A 22347-nucleotide genomic window follows, 5' to 3' on the forward strand; every position below is an offset into this window, starting at 1 on the left:
ATTAAATCATCCTCATAAAAATACAATATTAGTATGCTTTAATTTTTGTTTTATTCTTTGAAAAGTTAATTTTAAATTTTATTAAATTAAAATCGACCATATACTCGATCTTTAATATGGGTGAGCCTATTAAACACACGCATAAGGAATATAGTTCGTATGAAAAGGATAAACTCATAATGAGGACCTTAAACTATACAATTTTACTTTATCTGATTTTTCATTTTTATATTATCTTTTCCGGTTTGTAAATTTTTATTTTTTGGTCAATTGGGTTTTTACACTTTTATTTCTTCAACAATTGAATCCTTCAATTTCTACCTTTTCCATAAATTGGATTCTTTCCAATCCCTTAAAATCACCTAATTCATAAAATAACAAAAATTTGAGGACCGTAGAAGGCAAAATAAAAGAAAAAGGACCAGATAAACCATATTATATAGTTTTTGGATCCCAAAATGGATTTAACCTTTAAAACAAATCGCTCTAGAATACACCCGTTACCAGAATTTCTTCCGCTAAACCAGCCTTAATCACCATGCAATTTGTACATCAAAGTGAAAATAAAATTACATATCCACGTGTTCGGTTTTTGAGAAACGAACACACTAAGTCAATCCTTATAATCTCAGCGAATAAAATCCTTTGTTCATATAAAACACGGCACCCTCACAAAAACCCTAATTTCCATTAACGAAGAAGAGCAGGAGCATTTTGTGTCCCGTCACTGAATCCGGACCGGAGCAGCAAAAATGAAGGTTCTTCCGTCATTACCCTTTTCATTTTTCTTCTTCTTTTTGCTGTTTTATTTAATTATTTTTTTGGGTGCAGTTCAATATTGCGAATCCAACCACTGGGTGCCAGAAGAAGCTTGAGATTGACGATGACCAGAAACTGTACGGATCTCTCCATCGCTTTGATTTGATAGTCCTGTCTTTAGATTATAATAGTTTAGTTTCAGAGGTTAATGTGCACATGGATTAGTTTAGTTGTTGATGAAAAATCTATCTTAATTGACTAATTTAGCAGAATTGTACGATTGAATGTTGTCGTCAAAAATGCGCAGTGTCGAAATTATATGCCAAAGACAGACAATGTAATTCTAATTTCACAAGCTTGCTAATCTTTAGGAAACGTCTTTGCTTAATTAATCATGCTGTATGATTGTCTTCTGCAGAGGCGGAATTAGTGCGGGGCAGTCCCCCCTTGGCCCCACTCTACTTTCGAAATGTTGGAAATGTTAGAGATTGATGAGTAAATGTAATTGTTTTAAAGAACTTCAAACTATCACTATCCTATTGTCTAAAAAAATAGCTGAATGGCGTATCGTTTGATAGAAAGATATCGCCTCACCATGTCTTTTATTTCTAAACGTTTAGGTTAAAGCTGTTTTAGTTTAGTCGAAGATGGATGATGAATGTTGTTTATGCACTTTTGTGTGTTTGTTAGTTTAATTAGATAGGGAAGATGTGCACTATATTTTCTTAGTGCAATTAGTAACTTGAAATGGAACCTATTGGGCCAATTTGTATTTGGGGTGAATTCATTTCCTATGTTTATTTGTGGTTCTAATTATATCCTAACTCCTAGCCTTGTCACTTTCACTAGATAGGAAAATAATTGAGAATGCACCATTTACGACTATGATTTATTTACCAACTTTTTTTGTACTGCAATGACATACTTGGCTGGCATTCATAGAATTTAGCAGCTTAGTCTAGTTTAGTAAAACTTATATTAAATGTTTGATTATGACAGCCGTGCATTTTATGACAAGAGGATCTCGCAAGAAGTCAGTGGAGATTCCTTGGGTGAAGTATGTTTTTGCTAGAAGTTCTGTTAGTTAAATCTTTCAAAGTACTTTTTTTTTTCTTTTTATGTATAGACTTATTAGTGTTTTCAAGAGTTTCACATTTTGACTCATCTGTATGTATTTTCAGGAATTCAATGGTTATGTATTTAAGATTATGGGAGGCTGTGACAAGCAGGGTTTTCCAATGAAGCAAGGAGTTTTAACTCCGGGCCGTGTTCGGCTTTTACTTCACAGAGGTTTGTTTTAACTTATTTGTAATGCTGTGTATGTATATGTATATCTATATGCAGATAGATGCCCATCTTGCGGTTGTAAAATATGATTCTACTGTGGTCAGGTACTCCTTGCTTTCGTGGGTTTGGCCGGAGAAATGGAGAACGCAGAAGGAAGTCAGTTCGCGGATGCATAGTTAGCCAAGACCTCTCAGTTTTGAACTTGGTTATCGTCAAGAAAGGTGATAATGATCTGCCTGGACTCACAGATGTGGAGAAGCCTAGGATGAGAGGTCCTAAGAGGGCATCGAAGATACGCAAGCTGTTTAACCTCTCAAAGGAGGACGATGTTAGGAAATATGTCAACACTTATCGCCGAACATTTACCAACAAAAAAGGTCAGTTGCCGCATTATCTATGTTTTCTTACTGTTAATAATTTGTAACACTGCGTAGAGGACATTGGTATTGCATTTTAAGTCAAATGATACTTAGATTTATTTTAGAAAATCGAGCAGACTTTTAAGCGGCTTTTGCTTTGGTTGGCAGGTAAGAAGGTTAGTAAAGCTCCCAAAATTCAGAGGTTGGTGACTCCTTTGACTTTGCAAAGGAAGCGTGCTAGAATTGCAGATAAGAAAAAGAGAATTGTAAAGGCCAAATCTGAGGCAGCTGAGTACCAGAAGCTCCTTGCCTCCAGGTTGAAGGAGCAACGTGATCGACGAAGTGAGAGTTTAGCAAAGAAGAGGTCGAGACTGTCTGCAGCCTCAAAGCCCTCTGTTGCGGCATGAATTTTTGCTAATTGATCTCATTTCATAATTAGGTTGAGGTAATTTTGACTGTTGTTTTTCTCTGTGTTCTGCCTGTTAAATTTTGAAAGTTCCCAAAATCTCAACTTTTTTAACATGAATTTTTTGTTTTAGATTCCGTGTATTTCATGTGGTTCTTCTTGGTTGATAATTTAAATGATGGTTCTAGAATTATTACTACCAGGTGGTCATAATAGCTATTAGTCCATAAACGTTTTTTTGTTAAAAAATATATTTGCTCAATTTTTTTAAGTTATTTAAATTTTTTATTTTTTTAATTAAATGTTGATGTCATGGTAGGATTTGATTTTTTAGAATGAAGTTAAATTTAGTTATTGTTTTATAGTCTTTTTACCGTCAAGAATTTTAAATACAAGACATTTGAATCTTTTTACTCTAATCTACATAGATACTATAAACTGAAAAAGTTTAAAATATAGGTCATTATTTAATGACCAAGCCTTTTTACTTTTTATGCAAACGTAAATTATTCATTTTTAATATTAATTTGTTGTTTAAATTTTATTAATAATTAATTGTCAAATATTAAAAATATTTTTCAATAAATTATTTAATTAAAAATTAATGTTATTTTTTAAATTTATATAATTTATTTAAATTATAAATATAATAAAATATTGAAAAATAATATTGAATTAATATTATTTATTTAAAATGTTATTAGCAATTATTTGAATTATTTTTTTTCTAATCATGATAGTTTAATTTTTATAATTAGATTTTTTTATATAAAAATGTAATGATTTTAATTGTATTGTTATTTTTATTAAGTGATATATGTAATTTTTGAAAATAATTTTAGTTATAATAAGTTGTATTATTTTAATTAAAAAAGTTAATCTATTATAAGCATAATTTATTAATGCAAATTAAATTTTGCTGGTAGAATTGTGCTAAATAAGACTACTGTTAATAACAAGTGTTATTTGCTTATTAAATTTTAATGTTTTACTTTTATAGTATTTTAATTTATTTCTTAAAATGCTGTATTACATGTTCCAACTTTTCAAATTTTTGTCATTGTGTAGTATATCTTGTTTGTCATTTTATACAAAACAATGCTGTGTTTTACACGTTTTGAGCACTGTATTTATAGCTTATATTTAATTTAATGAAAAATGACTAGGCTACAACAACACATAAGCGCAAAAAATATGAATGGCATGCAATCTTTTAAAGAATTAAATTAAATCATTGCAAAAGCAAAAAGTTGAAATTTAATACACGAATAACGTTAGTAATAACCTTGTATCTAATTTGTATTAGGATTTCCTGAAGTTCAAATGAACTGGAGGGAGTTAAGTTCATGATCTACAGCGTTCATTGTAAAATGAATGATGTAGATAAATTTAATTAAAATGTACATTTTTGTCTACACTATACATTTGTAATGAATGGTGTGGATTTAATGAACTTGACCCTCAAGTTTAAATTTGAGGGAATCCCAATCCGTCTAATTTAGATGTTTATGATAATTTGCTATATGCTAAATTTAATTTCAAATTTGACGCTACATTGCCAAACTTAACATTTTGTACAGTAGCTTAATTAAGACGCGTAATTCATCATAAATGTTAATTTTCATGAGATTTTATGTATTAAAATAGTTGAAAATTTATACGGAAAAAAGAAAATAGAAGAACAATCAGAATTTGACCTCATGTGAATTAAAGAAAAGAGATCAAGAAAAAACACGACGTTAATTAATACTCCCTCCGTCCCATTCTAATTGAGAAAATTTCAATTGCACATTATTTAAAAAAATTTAGTAACATTACTTTTATATCCTTACATTACATTAAATGTATCACAACTTTTCAAAAATATGCTTTCTAAATGCATTAATTGAAGAGGGTATAAAGAGAAAAGTAGTGTGAAAAGTACTCTATAAATAGAAAGTGTCAATTAGAATGGGACATCCAAAAAAGAAACAGTGTTCAATTAGAATGGGACGGAGGGAGTATTAATTAAAGGTTTACTTTAATAATGATTAAGCCAACGTCATTGTTATTGATTAAAATATTATTTCTTTGGTTTATAATATTTATCGTATTTGCCTTTATAATATAAATTAAAAAAATATTAAATATGTATGGGTTTATATAAATTTTTCTTAAATTGTTCATACTAGCTACTCCTTCCGTTTTAAAATAATAGTTCACTTTTTTTTTTCTTTTTCTATTTCAAATAGTTATCTATATTCTTTGTGAATTACAATTTAGAGTGTTAATTTTTTTATATTGTCTTTATTTAAAATTTACAATTTATTGCTATTAGCCTAAAAGTAAATTGGTCATATAAAAAATAAAGATAAAATTATAAAAAATTAGAATATTAATTATGTTTTTTAAACTGTGTGGAAAATGAGAAAGAGGACTATTACTCAAATTTTTTGCTTTCACTAAATCATATTGCTGGGAGTAAAGTAGGACAAATAGCATTAAATGTTCTCTTATTATTTTAAAGTGACAAATATTATAGATCAAAAGATTCTCTCAAATGGGACATATTATGCACCATAAGGGGTAAGATTACTCATAATTTATTAACATTTTTAATAAAAATAGAATTAAGAAAATTTAGTATTTTTATAATTTTTGAAATTAACATCAAATTTATTATTTAATTTATTTTAAGTGAATATCATTAGTTTGATTGTTTTAATATCATTCTAAATTGATTATTTAATTTATTTTAAATCATATGTAAGAGTATTTAACTCTTTTTTCTATTTTTTTATTTTAATTTATTTGGTAATGTATAAAATTAATTTTTTTAGAGTTATTACACTAATTTGGAGATTATTGAAAATTACTGCTATTGCATTGTGAAATTTCAAGTGCAACAAAGAGTGGTTAAATTTGTGGGAAAATAGAATTTTAGTTGAGGCTAATTGAAAATATAGATTGCGTTAGCTTTTAATTGTGTCAAATTTAGTTTGCCGACCAATCAGAAAATAAACTGTTTCTCTAAAAAAATCCATTCGTAAAATTTAATTTTTTGAATATTGATCCTCATTTATTATTTAGTCATTTTAAGCATATAAATATACGATTTTGATCTACTCACTGTCGAAAAAATAAAATCATAAAGATCCGACACATATAGATAGTGGATCCCGTCTAAAATGAAATGTGAAAATAATAGAAATATCATGTCATTGTTATATACTCATTTGTACATTTTTCAACAGAAAGCGCCATAATTGAGAGTACTCTTACCTTCTTCCAGAATAAGATTGATAATGTGATGTCGTTTCAGTGCGTTTGATATGAAATGGTGGCCCAATGTCTCATGGGCAAGACAAATGTATGATTGCTAATACTAAGTTCAGTCATATGGACCACATGCACCATATGTACCTTTCCTTTAGTGGTGACCACGGTTTTTAAAGTCTTGTACTCAAATTTTTAAATGCTTTAAAATTTTAAAATGCTCAAACTAAATTTGAAGATATAAGACGGTTTACGACTAAAACGATATTAGATTATGACTTTGGGTTATGAAATGCTAAAAAGTTATGAAAAAATTTAGTTGTTTATATTAATTTTTAAACGTTATGTTTAAATTACTACTAGAAATTTAAGATTCTATATGCGAATAATCCTTTAAACTATAATATTTAATGAAAAATCATTCTTTAATTAATTTTTGTAATATGAATACAGAATCCCTTTTTCTTTCTTTAAGGTAACGATTTGACTTTCAAAGATTCCAACCGAAAGGCAAACATTAAATTGATAGTAACCAATCAATTTTTTTCCACTATGAAATGTAGTAATTAGTTTTAATTTTCTAAGACTCCAACAATTCATTAACAGGCCGGCGATTAGCAACTCTGCAATTACTTCTGATCTCCCCTCGCCGCCCCGATTGCAAGTCTCCCATCTTTATCATTCCCTCAACAAAATCGTCGAAAAACGCGGATTGATCCTTGCTAAACCGATTAACATATTTTCTTGTTTCGGAATATGTAAAAAGTGTTTGATCCGAATTAAGAAAACCTCTGCCCGCAACCAAATCTTTAAAATATATATTATCAAACACTAACGGAGTTGAATCAAGATCTCCCGTTACATTTTCATCTCCGCCCGTTGGACATAGCTTGTCTAGCTTTTCTCGGAACATTGGCTCGATAGTCGGGTCCGGTTCGCCCGTTCCGGATTGATTATAGAGTCGAAACACAATGGAAAAACACCTCGCTTGCCCGATTGAATGCGACCCCGAGAGGGCTACGAGATCTTTGGCAGAAAGATTAAATTTCGCAAATAGGTCTATTAGATAGCTCGCATTGGCTCTCGGACTTGGCATTACATTGTCCGCGTCTTCTTGGCTTGCTGTTAAGCTGTCTTCTCTCCCTAATTTCACTTCCCAATCCGGTCCTCCGCTCTTGAGAGTCAGAAATTTCATGAAATTCAAGAAACCCATTTCAGATAATCATCTATTAGTGCTACGTAGCGCGGACACAGACACAGGAAAACAGAACACTTGGATACAAATACGGAAATTTCGTGTCCAAAACGTTTCCGAAATAAGAAACGTTAATCGAATGAAAAGTCCGTGCTACCTAGTAAATTATGAGAATAAAAAAGTCAAGAATTATTTACCATAGCAACAGCATCTCTAGAAGCCATGATAATTATATCAGCACAAGAAACAGTAACTGGACAGACTTTCTCCAACTCTGCCTTCACTTCATCAATAACTTCATAAGACCTTAAAGAGTTTATGTTCGAAAGAGACAGCTTCTCTCCGACCATATTTGGTGTATCATCCAGCAACATCGATGCATCACAGCCCTTCATTTACACAAACAAAATATTAAAATTCAAATCAACAAAAATTAATGAAACATTCAGAATATTTTCATTTGAATTTACATTAACAAAGCAATCATGAAACTGAAAGCGCATAACGGAGGCAACGCTTCTTGGTTCTCTGATCAGAGCTTTTCTCATGGCGTTTCTTACTATAAGTTCGGCTTCCGGACAAGTTTCTGAGTAGAATCTCGGCCGGAGTGGCAGTGGGGACGCCGTGGAGACGATGACTGTGAGCAGGAGAAAGGCTGTAAGAGAGAGAGTCATAGTTTTGGACAGTAATGGATTTTGGTGGTTTCTGTGGGCTTCTTTTTAAACTTGTTGGATGCTTGCGATGTAGTCATGCATGTCTTATCATCATCTATGGATGCCATCTCATGCGTTCATAAAGCACGAATTCTAACGTTAGTTTTTTTTTTTTTTTTTAGGATTAACTCATTTCTATGTCTCTAAACTATTTCACTTTCGATTATCCGGTTCTTAAATTAGATTTTATTCTTTTTTAATCCTTCAATTTAGCAAAAACGTGTTTTTGAATTTCTAAATAGAAAAAACGACGCCGCTTTATTATATTCAAAAATGCAATTTTTCAGCTTAAACAATGCCATTTATATCATTTAGAAACTTGAACATGCGTTTCCGCTAAGTTGAAGAATCAGAAAAGAACAAAATATAGTTTAAGAGCCAGATAATTAAAACTAGTACTCCCTCCGTCACACTCTAATTGACAAAATAACTAAATTACAATAACCAATACAAACTAATAAATGACATAGATAGTTACTTCTATACCCCTCTATTGATAATGGAGCTAATTAATGCTATTAGTATATTAGTCAAATTCTCATTAAATATTCACCATTTTCCCATAAAAAGTTTAAATTTAAATGAGGGTAAAGATGGAAAGTTAAAGGAAAAAATTATAGTTATGTTAGTTTTGTCAATTAGAATGGGACACCAAAAACTCCATATTTTGTCAATTAGAGTGGGACGGAGGGAGTACAATTTAGAGACCTAAAAATGGGTATTAAAACAAAAAAATTACATGATTTTTTTGAATCAAAGATTGATTAAAAACACGTAATCAAATAGAAAATGTGTATAATATACTCTATAATTATATTATCCCAAAAGGCGACATTAGATAAAGAATGTCGCTCCAGCTAACAAATGAGAGGACAAATTTGCTGATTTTTTAATAAAAACAACGGAACTGTTAGATAACTACAAGTTCATGCAATCTTGAATTATGCCTCCCACATAAGAATGATTCTCTGCTTGCCTGTGAAAAGCATCAACTAAGAGGAGAGAATCATACTTGAATATTAGCTAGTGAGTAGCATGCTCAATATGCCATGATAAAGCTTTTTTTTAAGGCCGTTAACTTCAGCAAGAAGGGGGTTTTGAGGAGAAATGATATGTTGACTGTGAGCACCAATAAATTCACCATGCATATCCCTAACTACACAAGCCGTACCAATAGAACATGTATGGACGATTAGAGCTGCATCAGTGTTACACTTTAGAAAACCCAAGGGAGGAGACTGCCAAAAACAGCAAAGAGGAAGCAGGCTCGCTTGAACTAGACAAACAATGTTGAGTAAATTGCCATATAATAAGCTTCAAAATAGCCACATTTGACACTCGAACTGAAGGAGCATACTTATTATTAAACACATAATTGTTATGATTACCCAATAGAGCCCATAAGAGCATAGCAACCCGATGTTAACCTTTAATTGATGCATTATCAAAAACATTATCAAACCACTGATGAATACTCGTGCAAGGAAAATCATTAAAAGACAACTATTCAGCCGCCAACAATATCTAGCAAAAGCGCAGTTCAAAAAAAGATGAGGCACAGTTTCCTCTTCCATAGAGAAAAACGAACAATTTGGACGTATTGGGAAAGTTTGATTGCGAAGATATGTCTTGGTTGGGAGACACAACTAACAAAGTTCCCAACTGAAGTTACGAACCTTAGGTGACACTCTGAGATTCTAATTTTTATTTCGCCTATTCCACACCATGCTAGTATCCATACTCGGTACCACGAGACTCCTGTAAGTACTACAAACTGATTATATACCGTTTTGCTCACGAAACCACGACCATTTGTTCACATGAAAACTATACACGAGGGGAATCTTTAGGATCTCAGCAATGTCCCTTGCATCAAAGATATCACACAACAAACCATATCTCATTCATTGCTTCCTATGAAAAATAAACTATTAACATTAGCTATAATACTCTGCTATGAGAAGCTGGGATTGTAACCCACACATGCAGAAAGAAAGTCAAACTTAGGATAGTAGCGAGCCTTCCACACACGGGCCAAAGAATCTGGATTATTTAACAATCACCAACCTTGCTTGCCTAGAAGGGCCATATTAAAATTTTGAAGCTAACGAAAACCCCATACCACCTACAAAGCTTCTTGTCACAAATTTTTTCCCACCGCATCCATTTGATGCCTTGCCAGTTATCACCAGTACCCACAAAAAAGAATTCATAATTTGCTCTAATTCAGCACATAAGTCAAGAGGAATAAAAAAATACGCATAGTGTAGTTAGGCAAGGCTGGAAGAATGGTTCTGATCAATATTTATTTTCTGGCTTTAGATAAAAGTATATTATTCTAGTTTTGGAAATATTTCCGAACTTTATCTTTGATTAAAAGTAAAAGCTTCCTTCTTCTTTCGACTGAGGGCTGCTGGAAGCTCAAGTAGAACAGACCAATCCCGCTATACTCCTGAAAAGCTAGAATAAAGGACACCACCCTACAAGCCATTTGAGAGGTATGCTAGCTGAAATTGATGAACAATTTTGAGAAATTAACCATCTGACCTGAAGCAGCCTGATACTTATGGAAACATTCACGAATCATAAGATTTTCTCTTTCAGTGTCCTTGAAAAAGAACAAACTATCGTGGACAAAAAAAAGTGAGAAAGAATTGGGGCGTTCCTCGCAAGACGACAACCATGAATAAGATCCTTAATGTACAAAGACCATCAGCCTAAAGAATGAAAAAATGGAAGGAGTGGATCTCCTTGTCGAAGACCTCGAGATGGATTAATAGGACCCAATTCCATTCCATTTATCAAAAACCAATAAGAAACAGTAGTAACACACATCATTATATATTTCACCCATATCTCATGAGGACCCATTTTTAGCATAACTGATCTAAAAAAATATCATTCCAAGCGATCATAGGCCTTGCTTATAACTACCTTGAGAGCTGCGAAACCATATTTGCCTTGAGTTTTTCGTTTAAAAAAAATGTGAAACCTCCCCCGCTAGCATAATGTTGTCAAAAATCAATGGACTCAGAATAAACGCACTACTCTAAGACTTTGAAACCTTTGTATGAAGAACACATTTCATCCTATTAGCTAGAACCTTAGAGATTATTTTGTTGATAACATTACAAAGAGAAAATAGTTCAAAGATTGCTGATAATAGTAGGGGACATTTTTTTAGGAATGAGAACCATTAAAGTTTCATCAATAGCATCTCGCAAATAAGAAAAACTGAGAAAAGAGAGACATGATTTAGTTATATCCTTACCGATGATGTTCGAAAAATGTTGATATAATGATGGATTAAGACGGTTAGGACCAGAAGACTTATTAGGATACGAGAATAAGGCTGTTTTAATTCTTTTTGATGAAAAGGTCGAATACTAATTTCATTTTGGCTGTCTGAAACTGAATTTTGAATGCAGTCAGTATATGCACTTGAATTGCAAATATATTCTTGAAATAAGGCATAATAACCTCATCTAACATGCCTCAACATCTCAAAACCCACATGTCATCTTTGAGCGAAGAAATAATATGTACCCATCTTCTACGAGAGGGAAAAAAATTGGAATTCTGATCACCAGCCTAAAGCCAATGTTGTTTTGCACGCTGACGCCAGAAAATATTTTGTTGCTGATAAATACAACCTATTTCAAAACTAGTTTCCTTATACTCCAAGCTACTACTAGGGTATCTGAGATTCTTAAATCTACGAAGCTTCCTTTTACACTGAACAATGTGAAGGCTAAATTGTCTTCTCAGCTCATCACCCTAATTTGCAAGAGCTTGTCCACACTAGTTAATACACTCGAGAATATTGTCATTATCTTAAGACATTAACCAACTATTATTCACGACTCCCCAACAATTGATTTCATTGAGCCAAATGTTTTTCAAATTGAAAGCGTCTACTTCTAGTAATAGTTCTAACTTGAAATAACTCCAAAAATATAAGAGTATAATCAGAGGTAACTACATTCAGATCCTTAAGCACCGCCTCTGGAAAGAAAGTTCTCCAAGAGGGAGAGATTAAAGCATGATCCAATCGTTGCTTCTGAGTGTCGACCACGGTCCCAAGTAAATTAAATAACCTATCATACCCATATCGCCTAAGAAACAATCTTCAACGATCGCACGAAAGTCATGACAACATTGAAAAGACCTTTAAAACCCAACTTAAGCCGAAGGTTGTAAATCTTCTGTCTAGTAATCTTAATTTCTGTCAAGAACACGATTTTGAACTTGGACAAAGACATTAAGTTCTCGAGTTCTTAAATGTGCGCAAGTTTCCCATTCCGTGACTGTTCTAGCTTACGCTACTTATAATTCTAGATCGGATTAATATTGTAATTAACTTTTAGAGTTGTAAACTTAATTTTCTTAATTCTAACTCTACCTTTCTCATAGGCCTTTCATCGTAAAGTGTCAAAGTATTATCTAGAATCGCAGTCAACTCAAGCCCACTCCCAACCAAGAGGACATTTATCAAACACTTTTTATTCACAAATTCTGACCACCAAATTACTCTAATTACATATTCTTTCCCTAATCCCTATGGTTTAATTATGTAAAAACTAATTGAAGAAATCAAAATTTATAAGTGATAACTGGACCCAGCTGACCAAAGAAGGAACAACACTGAATTCCACAATTCTTTAGAAAGTAAGAAACTGATTTTGAGGAAATTGACTTAATAAAGTAATATCACCCAATTTTTTTAGGGTTAATTGTAAATGCATACACGAACTTTATCCTAATTTGTAATTATAACATAAACTTTAAAACTTGGCAATGTCAGTAGCCAACTTTTATTTTTTGGCAAATTGGTACACCGACCAATCACGCAATGACACATGGCGATATATTACAATGTCCACGTTAGTGTTTTTCGTGTTTGGTGTATCGATTTGACAAAAGCGTAAAGTTGGTTACTAACATTGTCAAGTTTCAAAGTTTATGTTGGAATGCAAATTAGGGTAAAGTTTGTGTATAAATTTACGATTAATCCATTTTTTATACTATTAAATATCAAAATTTACCCACATTGAAATTGTCTTTCTTCACCTTTTGATACCATCAATTTTCACTTTTTTGACTCTCTCTTTTCTCTTTTAAATAAAAAATTTTAATCGTCAATTTTTTTTGCTTCGGCTGTCATTAATGGCTTATTTTTGCCATTAACAGTAGCCATTTTTTTTATTGCTTTAGAATAAAATAAATAGCCGACTCCTTTTTTTTTTTTTTATTGGTAAAATCTATCGATAAGTCGCAACAATTTTAATATATATATACAAATCAAGAATTAAAGATAGATCAAGACTGAATCGTTTGTAGGTTATATTAGATTTTTTTATATCTTTATTACATCGATTGTCTTTTTTTACAAAATATTTGTTATCCTTTCTATATGAAAGGTTTGTTTGTTTTTTTTTTATGAAGAATTGGTGAGTTTATATTAGACAAAGAAGTATTGAATCTTATTGTGATAAAGCAGTTATGTAATTTTTCCTTTTATTTTATAAGGCGGTTGTCACGACCCAAAATATTAAGCCGCAACCGGCGCTAGGGAACGGGAGTGGTAGCTCCGGAACCCGTAGCAAGCCTAAAATCACAATTAATTTTTCGCAAATATAATATAAAATCAACAATATCAAACAACGGAAGCAATATACATATATATAACATAAAATCATACATTTACACTAACTGTTTCAAAACCTCGCGGGCTCTAGTTACCGTACCCTGTACGAACTGGACTCGCGGTACTATATACATCAGTTAGTGTTTCTAACATATCACTGGCACCTAGTGCCGTGCACAACATATAAAACACGTAGCCTACAAAAACATATAAACTGGACAACAAGTAATATGTACACTCAATGTGTACTGCTGTCTAGGCTACGACTCTGTTAACACGGGACCATTACTGCAGCACTCACAGAAGTCAGAAACTAACATATACAGCTGACTTCTGGACTTCAAAATTGGCCTCTAGCTAAGTCCACAAGCTAAGTACCTGAAAGACATCAAAGGTGAGGAGTCAGTATTTGGGGAAATACTGAGTGAGTTGACATTTACTAACAGTATTAATATAAAAACATAGCATCGCATCTCAAGAGAATATTAATATAAAAGATATAAACATGTATTTGATCCGTGTGAAACTAATATCCTAGCATGCGACACATCTCTCGAATAATCATATATCATTCAACCCAATCGTAAATATCAATTGCGAGTCCAACTCGCTGGTGGCCCAGCCACTAGATACGGGGACTTCCAGGCTACACCGTAGCCGAGTTCACTCTCGTATCGAAATCATATACCCAATCGTAAATTTCATATTCATCAACAGCTCCCAGCTGTGTCAAGTCATTTCTCAATGCAAACATACTAGACTGACTCGATACTGGTGATCACACAGCCTATTGACACCCAATAGGTAGCTAGTTTCTTCGGATCGCATACTAGTTCTCGCATATAGAAATTAAATAAACATATAACATCCAATCAATTGTATATAATGCGATGCGTGAAAACAATATATATATTTTCATAAAATAATTTTAATATATATAATACATGAAAGTAAAAGTACAACTCACAGTGACCGCAATCCAAGAAATGATATGATCGATCTTATAGTACACTCTCGCTAGTCCGCCTCTACTAACTCCACTACTCGTTGACACGTCTGATAAATTGTTAATAGTTAGACGTGATTCTCGCATTCTAATACGTATAATACTTTTAAGTTTTATGATTTAGTTTCATTTTATACTTATTTACGTATTCGATATCTCTAGTCGTATAGACGACTTGGCGAATGCTATTTCTCATAATTGAGAATCGCTTAACGTCCTTGACGTTTTCCATTATTATAATTCATTTAAAACGTCGAGCTAATCTCGAGATTAATGATTCTCAAAGCCCGAAACCCGTCCTTTAGAGTCAAATTACTCAAAACGTCGAATGCTTAGGTCAATTACAGTTGTATACGCGTGGGGGCGAGTTGGGGTGCACGGGCGTGCGTTTTGGTGGGTGAACGATCGTGCAACCAAGTACACGTTCGAGCACCTCAGGGTTACACGTTCGTGTACTTATTGTACACGTTCTTGTACCATGAGAAGTACATGTTCGTGTACTTCAGTACACGATCGTGTACCTCGCTAGGTGCACGTTCGTGTACTTCAGTACACGTTCGTGCACCCGTGGTACACGGTCGTGTACCACGTGCACAGCCCCGGAAATCAGATTTTCCGGGGTTTCGCCACAACCCCGACGTGCTAAACATACCCACGCTCAATACCCATATCTCGGTTTCTTTAAAAATGCCATAATAAACCCAAAAACGTCAAATTCAACCAAAAATCATACTCCTATCCAAATCAGCCAACAAATCACGTTTTTGAACCAATTCTCGAGATATTTACCTTGCTTTGATTCCCAAAGATGATAGAGTTTTCAATTCCGATGTCACGACCCGATTCTCGGCGTCGAGACCGGCGCTAGGGAATGGGAGTGGTTGCTCCAAAACCCGTAGCAAGCCTTAAATATACATTAAAAACCACTTAAATTTTTTCGCGGAATTCAAAACACGTTTTCGAACATTTTAAAATCTCCGTTTAAAAACGTTCTAATAAAGATTACCATTTAAAACATGCACATAATTTTCTCTTTAATTATTGCATTTTAATTTCAAAACCATTTCATTATGGTTTATCATGCATCTCATTTTGCATACCACCTCACTATGGTAATAACTGCATTTCACTATGCAGGCCATTTCATTATGAACTTAAATGCATTTCATTATGCAAACACATTCATTAAATTAAAACCGTTACTTTTCAATTACTGGTTATCGTTTTAACGCGTATTCCTCGAATACCGTCTTTTACAAAACCGATAACATGTATTCATGCACATAGCCACGCTGGGCCCCACATTATACACATAACATAGTTGCGTACAGTTTCCTTTACACTGTATCTCACAATTCCCGGTACCACCGCGTACCCGGGTTGCAACTATTTTCCAATACTTTAATGCATGTCGTTAAAATATATTATAATTGTGCGATGAAAACAAAACAGAGTTCATGCGTGGCATACATCGCAAATACTGACATGCTAAGGCGTCTGTCTATCTATTCTACTGCAGCTCTACAGATCAAAATAAGACCAATTACCATATACGCAAAACGAAGACTTCAAGAATCAAAAAGATGAAGTCTCGTCCAAACACAGGCAATATTCCTGAAAAATAGTTCCACAACGTGGGTCAGATATACTGGTGAGTTTACAACTTACAAACACACATTAAATACTTTACCACGTTATAAAATAGACATATTAAAATATTTATTACCGGTTTAATCACAGAAACGTAAAATTTCAAATGCAATGCCATTTCTAATCCATTTTCCTCTAAGTCTCCTTTCAGACTGAGATTTATAAACTAGTCGGCTGAACCCGTACATTCGCTCGACTTTAGTTTATTTTCCACTATCCTTTACAGTTCTAAACCTTTCTTTAGACTGTTTCCAACTTTTCTCACGAACTCAACGACCGATAACATTTAATGTTCCATGACGTCGTTAGTTCTTAAATCAATCGGCCGAACTCTATCGTTCCATCGCCGTTAACTTGTTCGGGGTTCTAGACCGTCGTCTTAGAAGCTCTCCCGCAATGTCTGGACCGTCGTCTCAGACTTCTAGACCGTCGTCTAGATTCACACAGTTCATTCCACTTTACATAAAAATAAATATGCATGCAATAACTAGTGATCACATAGTCCTATTATAGCCCAATAGGATGGCACGTTTCGTAGACTCATTCCATAATAATTTTATTTACTCAAAATAAATATACGATATATTTAAAATGCTTTACGATATTAATTTTCCACATTAAAGTAATAATAGTAATTTTATTACTTTAATGTATGCATGTAATAATGCAAACTCACAGACTGTCGCTCCATAAATAATTAAATACGCCACGATGATCCACTATTAGCCACTCGGTCTATTTCAACCGGTGCTCCTTCAACTTGATCCGTTAATTGTTGACTTTCCGTCACATCTATATTCAGGAATCGTGTTAAGTCGATCTCAAAAATAGAATTCTAAATCTATTACCGACCTCTAAACACGTAGCCACATAAATACGATATCATATCGTATACAAACAATCATCACATTAAAAACTTTTCACAAAACACTATCATTTTCGGTCGTTATTTCAACGTAACCGATTCACAATTCCTTCTCATTCTCGACTCTTCGAGAATTACGAACCTACTCTATCGGGTTCGATTCAGGAAAACACTTGAAATAAATTCAAGGTTCATTCCACATCTATGGCCTTTCATAATTATTCACAAATAATTATTTTTCTTTTATCTCTTTAATTAGTTTCATTAAACTAATCAAATTACCATATTTCCCTTTTATCACATTACCCTTATTCCATTAATTACCGAACTAATTAATAATATTTTAATTATTAAAATTCGGATTTACTTTCAATATTGGGTCTAACCATTTCATAAGACAATTAAAACAGCCCCTTATTGGCTTAAATTCCTCTTTTGGTTAAAATACTAAAATATCCTCAAACTTTTCAAAATTAACCATTTAGGTCCTTTCGTAAATCAACCGATTTTAAAAATCGACAAAATTACTTAAAATACCCAAAATCATTCTACTTCAGATTATTAACAAATATAATCTGGAAACTTTGGCTAACATACCATGTAGCCCCTCATAATTTGGAAAACTACAATTTAACCCCAAAACTCTAGTTTTCGGCAAAAACATTCAAATCTTTCCAAAAATTACCAAAATCATTTAAAATCATTCTACATCAGATTATGTACATTTATAATCTTGAATTTTGGTTAAAATACTGCTTGGTCCTTCATTTTTACGAAAGTTACATTTTAGCCCCAAAACTTCCAATTTTGAGAATCAACTCCAAATCAACTGAAAATCACATCAATCAATTCTTTAAATAATCTAAACTTACTCATCAACTCAATTTTCTGGTCTAACATTTATTTCATAGACATGCAACACAATTTAGATCAAAATCGTAACTTCTAATTTCTCAACTATTCCTCAATTATGGATAATCCTATCAAATTAACCAAAACATATTTATTTTACTCATCATACTAAAACAGCAGCCCCAAAATTAAAATAAATTATTTTTCATAATTTTAACAATTTAAAACCGTATAAATCGCTAAATTCAAATCCGATTTTAGCAACACTCAAAAATCCTCCATTAAATCTTTTAATTCCTTAAATACTCAACATATAATTTATTTAACAATATTTCTAGCCCAGAAATTTAAAATAAATTATTTTCCATATTAAACACCCTTTAAACCGAATAAACAAGTTATAATCAAAACCGATTATAAATCCATCAAAACACATCACTTTAATAACTTTAATTCTATAAATAATCAACAAATAAAGTTTATAAATTTTTATAAATAATTTCTGCCCAGAAATTTAAAATGACATAAATACCCTTATTTTAACAATTTTAACTAATAAAATTATCAAAACCGAACCCGGTTAATAAACCATCAAAAATTCACAATTAAACACTTATTCATCATCAACCCAACATATAGACCAAACATAATTAGGATTATTTCCAGAAATTGAAAATCAATTCATTTACCCTTATTTTAGCGATTTTTAAAGAAATTAAACTCTAAAGATCGAAACCCATTATTTATAAATAATACCCAACATTTTAATCAACTTTAATCTATGAAAATCAACCTTTAACATATATATTAAATTTATTTTTAACATCAGCCCAGAAATTAAAAATAATAATTTAATTTCACATATAAAAATGAATTATATCCGAAACCCAACAAAACAACAATTCAAACCAATTATTTAAACATCAAACCACAATTTTTAACAACCTAAGCATGTATCTAAAACTCAAACAACATCAGAAAATTAAAATTAAAATTTGAGGTTGAAGGTATACCTTGATCCTACATGCAATGGTAGATTAACGATCTACGCGAAATTTGCTACGTTTTTGGTTAAGGAATTTTTGTAAAATTATGAAAGAAAATAAAGTTGTGTTTTTGTTTTTGAGAGAATTTGGAACCCACACTAAAATGAATAAGAGAATGAGTTGCTTGGGGAAGAAGAAGACTCATCAAAATATCTAGATATTTATTCCATGTTTTATTTATTTACAAGTTTGCCAATAGGCCATTTTCGTAAATAATTCAATCTTTAGGGGCAAAACGGACTAAAATTTCTCAAATACTTCAAAACATTAAATCATAAATATATGGGCTGAATAAAATATTTTTGGGCCTTTTAAAAATAATTAAAATAATTATTTTGACGGTTTTTTTAGCGTAAAATCTCAAAATTCACATTTACCACGTAAAATTGCTAAAAGTCAAACTTATGGTCAAACACATTCTAAATCACATTTTCATATTTATAAATTCACCTCGTGAATTTAATAACTATTTTCGAGGTCCTAGTTTATAAAAATTGAACACGCGCAAAAATAAACACTTTAGCTAATACGGGGTATTACATTCTCCCCCACTTAAAAACAATTCGTCCTCGAATTGCTTAAAACTCATATTTGCGTATCAGTTACTCTTTTTAATGTTGTCTATGGGTCCTTCACGCTTTCACTGCGCTACTCTGATACTTTATCTTTTCGCTTTTCCAACATATAAATTTCTTCATTCGCTCTTATCTCATTAACTACTTTCACTTTGTCGTTAATGTTTACCGACTCCATTTATTATTTCCACTGTGTTCACATCCAAATATCACTCTCTTTTCTTATTCCCATTTCTTTCACAGTTTTTATATTAACTGCATCTTTACAACTCCTTCACTCTTTTCTATGTTTTCCGAGTTTCACATGTCAAACTCGTACTTACCACTTTCTTATATCAAATCTTATTCTCTTAATCCTTGGAATTTCCAAATTTTGATACCAACTTTCATTTTACCATCCCATTTGATATCGACTCACCATTCGATATTCATTCCTATTTTTTTATAACATAACGATCGTATTCTCGAACATTCTACTTACTATATTCTTAAACTTCTTTTATCATTTGCTTTTACCTCTTACACCATTACATCACTGTACTTTCTATTTTGTAACGTCCTTAGATTCTCTCTTTTTTTTTTCTCTTTTAATCTGAATCAATTCCAGAATTAACTTGTGACGATTCTTTCGCCAAATACACTTCATTACTTCATAACTCCTTAATTCATATGCCAATAATCAATTTCCCACACCGGAACTTGCCTCCTTCTACCACAGAATTCTTTCTCTAGGAAATTATAATATTTCCGAGTTAATAATTTAGTCAATGTTTTTGCGTCACGCGTGAGATTATCCGAAGATTTTGTACTCAACGCATTTGCCATAACATTTCCTATTCTGTAATGTTTTTGCAGTGTAATCATAGCTTCGAAATTTTCTAAATCAATTTCTCAGCCTGAGATTCCATTCACTTTGATTCGTGAAAATCTCACCAATTACATCATACAACTCGTGTCTCTATCTTGAGCACACGCATACAACCTTCTACTACCTTTCTAGGCGTCAAAAATATATTTCTGATACCCAATTATCTTGTCTTCTTATCACATCACTTTCTACTCATGACTTTATTTGTCAGAGAACACACATCCTTGTTCCAATCACTTTGACTCTTAATCACCTTTTTTTATTTGATTTTCATTCTCACTACGACAATCTTTAAATTCTTGTTCATCACTTTATATAGCTTCAATGCTAACTTTCACTTATCCGTTCTTCCATTTATACTTATTTTTCTTTAAATAATTCATGAATCCCGTTCATGACCAATACACGAGATTTACCGATTATCATTAATCGTAGACACTTTCTATACTCTTTTCTATTAATCCTTTATTCACCTCAACTCTTTATTTCAGGATTACTCCTTTTCCATTTCATCATATCTTGTAAAAGATGAAATTATACTTTGCCATTAACATCACCTTTAACCACAATGCACTTATTTATTACTGCTTCACTTATTATAATAGGATGGTTCTGCACATCCAATTGCTACCGCTCACTCAATAGCTTTCTACATTTCGTACTATGCTGCTCTATCTTTAGTGCAACATCTTGCTAACGTACGCTTAATCGATCTATTCGCTCGATCCGCCGCGTAATCCTTATATCTCAAAGGATATACCTAGCTTACATTATCGGTATTATCATTTAAGATACCTGATAATTCTACTCTACCGTTATCGAATTTCTACTTGGGTAGAAATCCGGATATTCGATAAGAATTTCTCCTTATACTTGAATATCAGAACGTACTTGAATTCTTTGTCCCACGAACAATGCTGATTATCTCAAACTTCTTTCGATACTACAGAGTTATGTCCAGCAAAACTTATTTAAAACTCAAATTCACTTTAAAACATAGGGCGTCCCCTTTTTCTTTTCAATAAACTTTCAAAATTTTCACTTTATTAAATCAAAGAAAATCTCATTTAAATTTTATTCCCTTGTGATCACAAGTTTATAATAAAACTCTTTTGAAAATTATTTGACACTCCTTTAAATAAATTGCTTTAGACATTTCCAACTCTGTAGAAATCATTATTCGCTTTCTTCTTTCGTTGATCAATTCGATGTCAACGACGACGTCTCTATATCTATTATTATCTATCGTTCGCGATTTTTACCTACTATAGGTAATGGGTCATTTCCTTTACCCTGAACAGAGGTCTCATCATGAGTCTCCTCTTTATCATGTTCTACTTCTGCAACATGAGTTTCCACTTATTTTTAGCCGCTCATTCTAATCAAATCACGTGGCTCACTTAGCAACCAATCAAATTCAAAGGCGCAAACAAATCGCACATCATTCTTTAAACATATACTCACCGAATAGCCAAACATAAACCATATAACTTTTCACATAAAAATTAAACAATTCATTTTCATATTTCCCACATATCACATTTTAGCACGTTTTAAATACTGAAAAACATGCAATCATATTCGGTTTTCATTAACCCAAATCAATCTTAATCATCGAATTATAAAATTGCAAATAAACACATAATCACATAATCACAGACTCACTTCCTAAGGGAAAGCTGAAGATCGAGGATTTTGAAAACGATGACGTAACAAAGACATGATTCGAATTCTTATATGCTGCAGTAGATTCCTATGAATACTAATCAATTCCTAGGAACACGATAGACATTTCTAAGCCTTTACTCTTTATCACTATGCAATAATTCAACTTTTTCGAATATTGCTCACACATTATCACGCA

At 32.3% G+C, this 22347-nt stretch overlaps 2 protein-coding genes across 2 annotated transcripts; one reads left to right on the forward strand and one right to left on the reverse strand.

Annotated features, from left to right (window-relative positions):
• Positions 1-635: 635 nt before the first annotated feature.
• LOC126655307 (40S ribosomal protein S6) lies at positions 636-2943 on the forward strand. The gene is made up of 6 exons (XM_050349428.2): positions 636-758; positions 832-896; positions 1759-1816; positions 1941-2049; positions 2151-2423; positions 2574-2943. Exons 1-6 carry the CDS (start codon positions 753-755, stop codon positions 2810-2812), a joined length of 750 nt encoding a protein of 249 aa, XP_050205385.1. The 5' UTR covers positions 636-752; the 3' UTR covers positions 2813-2943.
• Positions 2944-6472: 3529 nt separating this feature from the next.
• Positions 6473-7970, reverse strand: LOC126655305 (peroxidase 17). The gene is made up of 3 exons (XM_050349427.2): positions 7732-7970; positions 7459-7650; positions 6473-7240 (listed from the first exon to the last, which is right to left on the reverse strand). Exons 1-3 carry the CDS (start codon positions 7933-7935, stop codon positions 6647-6649), a joined length of 990 nt encoding a protein of 329 aa, XP_050205384.1. The 5' UTR covers positions 7936-7970; the 3' UTR covers positions 6473-6646.
• Between the last annotated feature and the right edge of the window lie 14377 nt (positions 7971-22347).

This window comes from Mercurialis annua, linkage group LG7 (genome assembly GCF_937616625.2).
Source record: "Mercurialis annua linkage group LG7, ddMerAnnu1.2, whole genome shotgun sequence".
Lineage (NCBI taxonomy): Eukaryota > Viridiplantae > Streptophyta > Magnoliopsida > Malpighiales > Euphorbiaceae > Mercurialis > Mercurialis annua.

Excerpts from the sequence above, each read along its gene's own strand:
- LOC126655307 (XM_050349428.2), top strand. Across the intron at positions 897-1,758 it reads ATTGACGATGACCAGAAACT|CCGTGCATTTTATGACAAGA; the intron begins GTACGGATCTCT and ends TGATTATGACAG. Across the intron at positions 2,050-2,150 it reads TCGGCTTTTACTTCACAGAG|GTACTCCTTGCTTTCGTGGG; the intron begins GTTTGTTTTAAC and ends TACTGTGGTCAG.
- LOC126655305 (XM_050349427.2), bottom strand. The coding sequence starts at position 7,935 with ATGACTCTCTCTCTTACAGCCTTTCTCCTGCTCACAGTCATCGTCTCC. Across the intron at positions 7,651-7,731 it reads TTCATGATTGCTTTGTTAAT|GGCTGTGATGCATCGATGTT; the intron begins GTAAATTCAAAT and ends GTGTAAATGAAG. Across the intron at positions 7,241-7,458 it reads CTAGAGATGCTGTTGCTATG|AGCGGAGGACCGGATTGGGA; the intron begins GTAAATAATTCT and ends CTGACTCTCAAG.